This window comes from Pinus tabuliformis, chromosome 1_2 (genome assembly GCF_031772625.1).
Source record: "Pinus tabuliformis cultivar Carrire ecotype Pingquan chromosome 1_2, CPIR1, whole genome shotgun sequence".
NCBI classification, from domain to species: Eukaryota; Viridiplantae; Streptophyta; class Pinopsida; order Pinales; family Pinaceae; genus Pinus; species Pinus tabuliformis.
The window spans coordinates 288,912,119-288,923,254 of record NC_142298.1 but is presented as its reverse complement, the minus strand read 5'-3'; the positions used below and the strand labels follow the sequence as shown (position 1 = coordinate 288,923,254).

General features: G+C 37.4%; 1 protein-coding gene across 1 annotated transcript in view; it reads left to right on the top strand.

The window, feature by feature from the left end:
• The first annotated feature begins 5,907 nt into the window (after positions 1 to 5,907).
• Positions 5,908 to 11,136, top strand: part of LOC149205472 (serine/threonine-protein kinase D6PK-like) — a 34,468-nt gene continuing 29,239 nt past the window's right edge. Inside the window, exons 1-2 of the mRNA XM_089395077.1 lie at positions 5,908 to 6,220; positions 7,553 to 9,176. Of these exons, the coding sequence (XP_089251203.1) occupies positions 7,774 to 9,176 (1,403 nt within the window). The 5' untranslated portion in view covers positions 5,908 to 6,220; positions 7,553 to 7,773. The remainder of the gene's footprint in view (positions 6,221 to 7,552; positions 9,177 to 11,136) is intronic.

The following is an 11,136-nucleotide window of genomic DNA, read 5'->3' as shown; positions in this document are numbered from 1 at the left end:
TCTAGTTAATTGAGCCCTGTACATAAGTAGGAACCATATGTAAATAAGCTCACTAGGTGAGCATTTAATTTCTAGTTTTTAGAAGTTAATAGTTCTGCATTTCATTTTTTATGAGGAGAGGACTCCCAACAAATAAAGTTCCAGGGAGATTTTTTGGTTTTACAAATTCAATATATTTTTGACTCCATGCCCAATGGTGAAGGCTACTAGTCTGTAGGTTCTCAACACCTTGCCTGCAAGGCACTGTCCCCAGTTGGAGCTAATGTTGTACTTTCCTCATCCTCCCTTTTATTCTTTCATATAGTAGAGGATATTTGTTCTTGTATGCAGGAAGGGATTATAAACCCCAGAAAAACAAAATGGGATTACAAAGCAAAGCAAGGTCGAGGCATATTCAAGGGGGGATTTGAAGAAGAGATGAGGAGGACTGGTGCAAAGAATAACATAATTTGAAGCCATTTTTTCAGGCAGAAGATGAGCTTAAAGACCACATCAGACTCACTTAGCCAAAAAGTGCTCTGTAAGAGTTTTCCAATGGTATGCAAAAGTTTGAAAATGGCCTCCTAGATGGTGAAATAGAGTCAGTCAAGTTGGTGACCACATGTCAAATCATTGCAGAGCTTAAAAGGTGTTTAGGTCAGCTTTTAGCATGTAGCCAAATTTTTCTTAAGTTCCAGATTCGGTGGAAAGGCTAGCTGAACCTCTACGCGAAGCTCTGAGTAGCCATGGCAGACACGTTAGCAGCAAAAAGCAATTCTATTGGCCATAGGTGGAACCCACCCAGAGGAAATACCCTGGTGGAAGCATTTAAAAGCCCAAGTCTATGCGACCAAGAGAGAAGGACCGGGATGATGTCATCCCGATGGTCATATACCAGAGGGTTCACCTCAGAGATTTCAATAACAACACAAGAGTTGTAGTGTCGGGATGGAACATAGTGGGTGGAGCCCACTCGACTATGATAGCCCATAAATATACCCCGATGGATTAAATTTAGCACCCAAAGCAAAGCGTCAGGCTATTGGTGTCGAGACACAATGGCAGAGGACAGAGCAACAACCAATAAACAGAGGGTCCGGCGAACCATACCGATCACCTCATCCTGAAGGGATTAGCCTAGAGAATTCAATTGGCAGTGGTGTCAGATTGTGGAGTGTTGGGACACGGTGGCAGTGGACAGAGAAACAACCAATAAATAGAGGGTTAGGCGGAACCTACTGACCAAATCATCCAGATGGGTGGAGCCCAAAAGATTAGCAATATGGCGCAAAGGGGATGTGTCGAGTTAAAGGGGGCTTCGACCTTAGTGTCAGGCATAGGTTCTAGTGGAACAATTGAGAATAGAAGCATGACAACAATAAGGGCTTAGATCCCAGAATTCCATAACCTTTAAAGAATTTTAATTAAACAGAAAATCTAGAATCAAGAAGCCTGGACCTTTGGGGCTGGATTTTGGTCACCTCGCATAGAGGTGTGACCAACGACATAGAGACGTTAACAAAAGAAAAGGGCTCATGCAGGGCTCAAAAGGGATAAGCACCCAATAACTTAGGTCGTGGTCATGGAGACCGATCCAATGGCAAAAAAAAGATAAAGGACAAGTAGAAGGGTCCACCCCTATATTAAGTGAAAATAGGTAACTGATGAGCAATTAACGTGTGGATCGCCATCATTCCCAAGTCTGCTTGGTCCAAGAAAGCACTTCGGGGGGTAACTAGCATGACGGATAAACCGACGTTAACCCCCAAAACAATCAACATCAACTATCAAGTATAGCCAATCAACAACTAGGATCGATTATGGGGGGTAGGGGTGAGGCCTCACTTTCGATCTTGTTCATTCACCCCGTCGGAGTAGGGGGACTACACCTGCCACCAACACGCCAACACAACGATGACTTCAGTAAGCAAGCATGATTTTTGTAGGGACGAGGTCCTTCCCTCCTCCACTTCTTGTCCAATCCCATGGCTCCACATGTCTCCCATACGCATGTCATGCCACCATACTCCTTGCGTATATAGTCACCACCTGCTGATTATCAGTGTTCAAGTTTTAATTTGTTTCAAAGGTTTCCTCTACCACCCATCTTGTGCTCGACCCTGTTCAACCATCAACCAGTGCAGAGAACTTCCAACGCCACCACACCAAATCATGTCTGCCCACCATGGATTTTAATCCCGATGGGCGAAAGGTAACACCATACAAGAAGGGACAACTCCAAAAAAGGGGAAATTTAAGCAGTTAGAGGGAGGAAACGACAAGTGAATTGGCAAGTAACCATGGGAAGAATATAATGACAGAGGTGTGGTTAGATCATCAACCCACCACGAACCCAGATAATGGAGCGTGAGTCCACCTTAGGAAATAAGAGGAATCAACAATGGAGATATTTTCTATGTCAATTATGGAACCTCATGTTTTCATGTTTTGTGAATATTTCATTTCAAGAAGGAATCAAAATTTGTTAGGTAATCATTAGGACAACTAGGCCATTCACATGCTCATATAGTTGGGCAGTTCAGACAACTGTAGCATTCAAGATATTTTGTAACTGTTTGTTTGGACCCTCTCCTATGAAAGGGAAGAGGAACTCAATAGTAAGGGTTCAATTTTCCTGTCCCAGAGGTTGTAGTTGTTTTGCAAATTTTGCAAGTTTGGGCTTGTGACATGTATTTCATTCTTGTAGATTAATGAATAAGTTCCTGGTGATTCCAAGCATTGGGATATATAGTATGTGTTATACCTTCGTGTGTCATTTCATGTGTATTTTTCTTCTTTAGAAATTGTGTAATTATAGCTGTTGAATTCACTCTTAAGTCACAAATTTACTTATGTAATATTGTAGCAGATGGTACCTGTGAGATTGCAGATTTACCTATGTTATGTAATAATAGACGATACCTATGAGATTGCATATTTACCTATGTTATGTGATAGCAGATGGTACCTGTGAGATTGCATATTTACCTATGTTATGATATAACATATAATACTTGTGAGATATTGAGTTGAAAGCCTTAAAACACACTCCATAATTTCTGCACTTCATTTCCTTTATCTTTTCATGATTCTACTAGGATTTATTGCATAGGATTTTGTGTCTATCCAACCCTCTGCAATGGGTTTCTTCCTTATATTATTCTTTGCATCTTTACTACAACGACCAATCAAGCTGGTTCTTTGGGTGTAGGTCACCAGACCCAAACATTTACTCTTGGGAATGATATGTTGTTTATGTGCATATTGAATCCACCTTTCAGCAGGGTAATTGGACCAATTTTCATAAGTTTATATCTAATTCTTGAGCAAAACATATCTATCCCTGAGATACTTTAAGATGTCCTAGGCACTGACCCTCTCCTCAACTCGAGGGTTATCTCTAGGAGTGACAAAGACACACACACACACACACACACACACACACACACACACACACACACACACACACACACACACAGCAACATAGATTTATAACTATGAGTTGAAAGAGATCAAATCGCTCGAGGTCTGCATCTTAAAGGATTTGATCAATCTATGCATATCAGATTCAAAGTTATGATGGAGAGAATAATTCCTCACCATTTTGTTGTTCAATAGTTGAGTAAGTAAGTAAAGTGGAAATTATACATGAATGCAAATCTTGTGTGCAAAATGAATGTAACACCATTTGTTTAGCTCATTTATGGCACACAAGAATTTGTATGTGGAGAGCATGTTTTAGAGGATTGTATAATGTTGAAATTAATAAGACAATGCATTTTAATGCTATAGCTTTTCCTTGACGAGGTTTCTCTAGGGAAAATCTTGTTTGTTGTTGCTAACATGTCCATGTGTATTCTAATTTAATTCTCATAGCTCGTGTGTAACCACTAATTCATAATGTTAAAGGAAGAAGCCACTGGTGTACATGGGACATTAATATTGAAAGTGGCAATATCATAATATTTCTTTATGCTTAAGATCTATTTTGTCAAACTATTTATAAGCATAGCATCAACAATTAAAAGATCAATTTAAGTGAATGAAATAACCATTTATTTATATTTGTCAATTATATTTAAATATAATGGCGTTCGTTGCTATGCATAATCAAGTATTCTAATTTTGAATATTAGTTGAGATCAATGCCACTTATTGTCCTCCATAGTCATGAATTTCAATTGTCATTTAGATCACCCATGTAACTTTGTTATAACTAGAATTGTAGAAAATATTCAGTAGGATCACAAATAATCATTCTCGATTCTATCAATTGTATTATAAATTATTGCTGGAATTGAATAGCAAAACTGCATGTGATTAGAAAAACATTTTACGTGTATGTTAAAAATATAGCCAAAAAGGTCAACATTCAAATATAGGATAAAAAACATGAAAATATCAAGGAGAAGCATTTTCCAAATTTCAACATTGTTATATATACACGCTCTGTAGTCAATAAGACAATTTTTACTCACCAAATCTTTTGTGTCTCATGTGCTTGAACTTTTGCATTTGATATTTCCACATCAACATGAGTAAAGGTTGAACCACTAAGTGAGGAAAGGTTCTCATCTTCTATACTTTGTTTTATCTCTTGTTGGACTTTGGTGTTGTGATCCAATGAAGTCAAATTTGCACAACTCAATAGAAGTTCACCAACCAACTTGCATGATTGATGAAGAAAACATTACCATGTTTGAAAATAATCCACCTTCCTTGTTTGTTTGCCAAAAAGTTGATGTACATATAATTAGGCTTCTAATCTCTCAATTAAAAAATACAAGTTTTGGTTAAGAAAGTTTATAGCTATGCTTGGAAACATATCAAGTGGGCTATGGTTTCAATGCTGTGTTCAAATGCCCCTCCATGCCTTGCCTCTCATTAACTAAATACCTAAAAATGTTAATCACTATTTGCACTCGATTATGAAATCTCTCACATACTTTATTAGCCATTGACATAAACAGCTCAATATTGGAATTCAATTTAGAAGGGCAAGTTTTGTTATGCTTGAAAATATACCAAGTAAACTTTCATCACTTTTTTCATTTTTATTAGATAAATACTTATAAATATTAACTATCATTTCTACTTAATACTTTGTTACATATTAATACATTCAATTAGAATAAATTCATTAATTATATTTAAAAAATTGAGAAAAATTTCATAAAAAATTATGGCCTAAATCTTAGTTCCAGATTACTCTAAAATATACAATTCCAAAAACCATATAATAAAAACATTAAATAATATTATATAAAAATATATGAAATAGATGAATATCACTAAATTTAATATTAATTTAAAATTACATAAAAGAGAAAATAAATTTAAGGGAAAAATTCTTACCTAAAACTTAATTTATAACATTAATCATACACATTATTTCTAAAGCTTAATCTATGATATTAATCATACACATTACTCATAAAACTTAATAATACACATTACTAATCATAGACAATACTCCTAAAGCTTAATTTATGATATTAATCATACACATTACATGTAAATGTTAATCATATACATTACTGAAAAATTTAATTAAAAAATAACAAAAAAAATACCATAGAATCAGGCATCAAAGCAGCACAACATAATATTACATGAAATGGATAAATGGAATCTTAACCTTTCTGACGTTATAACTTCCATTTGGATAGAATTTGCAAGGTGCCATAAACTACCCACATGCTATCCTTTCCTTTGCTTTTTGCTTTCTAATGAAAGGATATAATAGATTTCATGTGGTGGGGGTGATTTCTGCTGGGTCACCTTTCAAAGCTCCTCGATGGAAAAGGAGGAATTAAATATGAAATATAATAATATATGCCACGTATACTCCACTGCTGAAAAGACCATCTTCATGTGGGTGAAGACATGATAAACTTATACGGAGCCAGCCTTCAATGCCCAGATTACTATGTTTCTTGTTTTTGGGGACCCAATACTAAAATAGCTAAATTTCCTATAAAGATTAATCAAAAGAGACCAACAGTTTAGCTTTGACCAGGTGGATGGGATGGCATGACAGTAACTTTCTTGTGTTCCTAGAGTCCGTCAGAGTCCCTCCATAAAAAGTACTTCGCCCCCACCTCGGGCACTTGGTCTGTTAACCATTCTTTCTCCTTTGCTCAACAAACTTGGAAGAAAGCCAATATATCGCTGTGGAAGGAAAGAAGAGCAGGAGCAGGAAGCGCCCATTAGCTCAGGCATCTCAATCTTCCGCTCAGAGGTAAATGCATACACAATAACTCGTATACCGTATTCCTATTTTGCCAAAAATGTCCAGGCACGCCCAGATCCAAAATAGCCGTGTTGCCTGATCTGTGATTTGTTTTCTACGGTTTTTTTGGTGCATTCCCAAATCAAGAAGAGCAAAAAAGCCAACGGCATTCATCATCCAGAACTCGACGAGTTTTTGCTCAATAATGGGGCAAATATTTCTTCCTCAAACTTAAAGATTTGTCTGCATTGCTGGATTCCGATCTATAAGGAAATGCCCTTCTTATATTTTATTGTTGTTGTTGTTCAAACGGTGGTAAACTACACTGAAAGGACTGTCAATGTCGGTATTTTTGCCCAATTAGTTCATGCATACTGATTCCTTTTTTCTCGAGAAAGATTACAGAAAAGAAGGATAATGACCCTGGTTTATTTCATGGGTATTTTTTTGTCTATTCTTCAGTATGCCTCAATTTGGTGCTCGTTTGAGTGTTTTTAGGGATATTTCGTTTCTTTTCTTGCTTGGGCATAACATCTCCTAATTTGCAGTAGTTGAAATATTTAATCTGCTGTAAATATCACAGAGATTAGCTTTGTCCTTCTGTTATTAATGCTGCCCCAAGACCCCCAAAACTTCATCAAATAAAATTGCCATTGCCCGTCAATCTCTTTGGGCATTCTTATTTATCGTTACTGCCAATTTTCCGTGCACATTCTTTAAACGTCTGTAAATTTTGCACCCTGAAAGTTGAATATTGGAGCATGTGTTTCATCACTCCCTATGCCACATGCGTGCTCAAGTGAAGCCGGGTCAGATTGTGAGCCAATGGGATTATAATTGACACCTTTATGGACTCGGATTGTTCATTGTATTTTTTCTTGCAAATAAAGCTGCATTTTCTGTTTGCCACGCGATACGAAGTCTTGTCATGTCACAGAGGTCGTCTAATTGCACTATAGCTCACAGATGGGGAAACTCTAAGCTCGATGTTTTAAAAAATTCTTGTTGGGGTTCAAGGACCTTACAGTACGTGTTTTGATCTCATGTTAGATTTTTAAATATCGCTCTACAAAAACTGTCTTTAATAGTGATCATGGGCACCCAATTTGAAGCAAGAAACCCAAGTACTATTTACTTTCTCCATTTCTTGAATTTATATTATACTGGGCTTGGCTCTACATGCCCTGAATGACCCATAAAATTTCATTGTTATATTATTGTTTTAGTAGTTTTATATTATAGGTGGGTTAATTTAACTCTAAACAATTACGAAATCTCTCCCCCCACCTCAAATCCTGGAGGCCGTTTGGAAATTCATATTGTTTTCTTATATGATGACAGGAATTCAGAAGGTCACTAAAATAGAAGTTCTCTTTTGACTGATGATTGATACGGACTACAAAATGGCATGACAAAAAATTCCAGCACAATACTTTGTGCCAGGATTAAAATTATTAGAGGACTGTGGTGTAAGAGATTGCAAATTGAGGATTGCTACTGCATAGTATACGATTCATGGAAGTAGACAAACAACTTCCCTTGAGAAAACTGCATTTTGACTAATGGCAACATCCAGGACATCAGAGGCAGGTATCAAACAGTCATGTGGGGTGAGCACTTGTCAGGCATCAGAATCTAATTCTCTCAAGAACCTATCAGAAGGCGGAATCTCTCAAGTACTGGAAGCAACAAGCTTGGAGAAAACATCAATAATTGGTTATTCCAGTGTACAAGAAGCAAGCAACGTGAAACAAAATTTGAAGACAGGAGTTATATTACCAGCATCTGAGAAAGCTATATTGGAACAAGCACCCAACGTAGTTGTTTCCCGGGTTGCAGAATTGGCGTCTCAGAAAATACCACCAAAGGTTGTGGTTACTTCTTCATTATCGGAAGCAGGTCTGTTACAATCACCCACATTGAAACATGCACCCAGAGCAGGGGGGGTTTATCAGGTGACTGGTGAAACTATTTCCAAACATAAATCGAAAGAACTTGAAGCATTGAAAACCTCGCAGAAATGGGAAACAGGCACTGTAAAACAGTTGTCACATGGAGATAGCACTGCTGAGGCAATGGAAGCAAATAACCCAAAGAACTCACCAAGGGGCATGGATATGTCTCAGGTAACTAGCGCGGTGAAACAGTTATCTGTAACAGGCACTTTTATTTCAACAGACTGTTGCATGTCTCAGGCAACAGAAGGTGGCCGTAATCTTCAAGAGCACTCAGTAGAAGTTGGTATCAGTAAGCAGAACAAAGGATCGACTGTACGAGATGAGGAAGGTATATCGGATGTATCCCTGCCTACAAGTAGTAGTCGCAGTCCTCACAACAGCATTGACAGCACAGGCATCATCACCGCAGCAGGTAGTGTTAAAAATAGCACGAGTGCAAAATTAAGTGATGGTACCAGCAGCATTGCAAATTCCATACCAAAGACTAGTGAAAGTGCCAAAGCCAGTGAAAAGGGAGATTTTATTGAAAGTGCTAAGACTAGTGTTTGCAGAGGCAGCAATAGCAGTGGGGTCAGTGATGAAAGCACTTGCAGTAGTTTAAGTAGCAGTGTGAACAAGCCTCACAAGTCAAATGATATAAGATGGGAAGCCATAAGAGCAGTTAGGATGAAAGACGGAATTTTGGGGTTGAGCCATTTTAGGTTGCTCAAGAGGCTAGGGTGTGGTGATATAGGCAGTGTTTATCTTTCTGAGCTGAGTGGTATGAGATGCTATTTTGCAATGAAGGTGATGGATAAAGGTTCTTTGGCAAGTCGAAAAAAACTTCTGAGAGCTCAAACTGAAAGGGAAATTCTACAATCTCTGGATCACCCTTTTCTTCCAACATTATACACCCACTTTGAGACAGACAAGTTCTCATGTCTGGTTATGGAGTATTGTCCAGGAGGAGATCTACACACACTTCGACAACGACAACCAGGAAAGCACTTTTCTGAACAAGCAGTTCGGTATGTGTCTCAAACCCTTGTTAGGAAGATGCTTGTTACATACTTATCTTATATAGATTAATGCCTTTGTGAAGGTGTGACAAAAAGTACAATTTTCAATCAATTTGATCACAGGTAGTTGCCAAAGTTCTGTGATTTTTTACCTATAAAAATCATTATCTTTAATGCAATACTATCATTGTTTTGGGCTTGCTGTCTTTCATTAACCTCTTGCTTTTGGTGGTGGTGCATATTCATTTTTTGAAACTTATGCTGGAAAGTACATAGATTTTTCTTCCTTTTTTGTTAAAGATTTTAATTGAAAGAAATTGTACCTTATTTTCCTTGTGGAATCTAAATAATAGGGTGCCATGCATGTTGTTTACACAGGGAAGTTTTCATAAAATTCCTTTTTTGTTAAAGATTTTAATTGAAAGAAATTGTACCTTATTTTCCTTGTGGACTCTAAATAATAAGGTGCCATGCATGTTGTTTACACAGGGAAGGTTTCATAAAATTTGTAGGAAGAGCATAAACTGTTTACTGTGCATGGTCTTTACACAGAGATTTGGGAAGTCATTGGAAGCAGAGAACTTGATTCTTAACTCACTGCCATGAACCATCAACTATAATGTGTGAAACAGCTGTATTGTTAAACTTCTCTGGTTGAATATTCACAATTTGCAATGTTTGGAGACTTATTTATATGCTAAAACTTATCCAGTATTGGTTAAATGGTGCTAAGAGTTGGCATAAGCCCTGATCTCTATGGGAGATCATTTATGCCTATTTAAGCCCTATATAATGTTGATATTATGGTTAATCCTCACTGAAGGTCACGTGTCAACCTTCTATTTGATGTATTGATGGCTTATTAAACCTACATATCGGTAATTAATTCATTTTATTGTATTTGTCTATTTTTGGCTAAGGCTGACCTAGTCAACCTCTTGGGGCTAGCATCCAAACCATAAAGGTGGATAAATAAAGCACACTCATTCACTCAAGTTGATTATTGATAAAGGCCTAAGGGCATCCTTCTATACAATGCTCTCTTGGAGTTCTTGTGTTTGGTTATGGTGTGATCTTCTCTTGTAATGTTGTTCTAAATCTGTTGTGTTTTTCTATTTTGGATTAGGGTTTGCTGAAGTGTTCATCATGTATTTTCTATCTATTTTATGATCTCAACATTGTATCATAGCTAGTGTGGACTTTTCCTTCTCTATCCAGTACTATGCAAAGGTTGTTTCAAATCTGAAACTAGGGTTTCAGTACTTTTTTTGGGGGGACAACAAATGGAGTTGTAGGGTTTTTATCCTCTCTTTTCCAGTGCCCTCCTTCATTGGCATCTTTTGGTCTTTCCAGTGGATTCAAGGGGAGTTTTCCTAGATCTGTGCCCTTTTCTAGGATGACGCACACATCTTTTCTCTCTTTTCAGCCAAAGTTCTGCAGTTTTTCGGACAGCACTAGTATCTTGTGAATCTATCAAGGGAAGATGGCTTTTTCCCTGTGCCAATTGGGCCAACGGGCCCAATTATCATATTTGTGCTGATTCAATGACAACCCTTCTTGGCAGCAAGGGTTTATGGATGTACTCGGAGAACTCACTTTTTCCTGAAAGTGACCTTGTATACCTATTGTTGGAGAACTATGACCTTCTATGTCTAAAGTAGGATGAAGCCCTGGGGTTGATCATTATTTATGTGGAGTGAGACCTTGTGCATCGAACAAAGGATAAAAGAAAGTGCAAAGTACGTATGCTTTCTAGTTTCTACAACTTTTTGGCACAAGGAACACTACTCAAGTCATTTAACTTGAAACTGAGCTCTCCAATCACAAAATGGCAGATTTCTGTATCGTTGAGGAGTATATTGCTTGGTTCATGAACCTAAAGATTGACATCCTTACATCCTGTGGCCAAGGTAAAATGGGTTTTGAATATATTAATATTGTTCTTAATAATCTTTACCTTGCTTTTAGA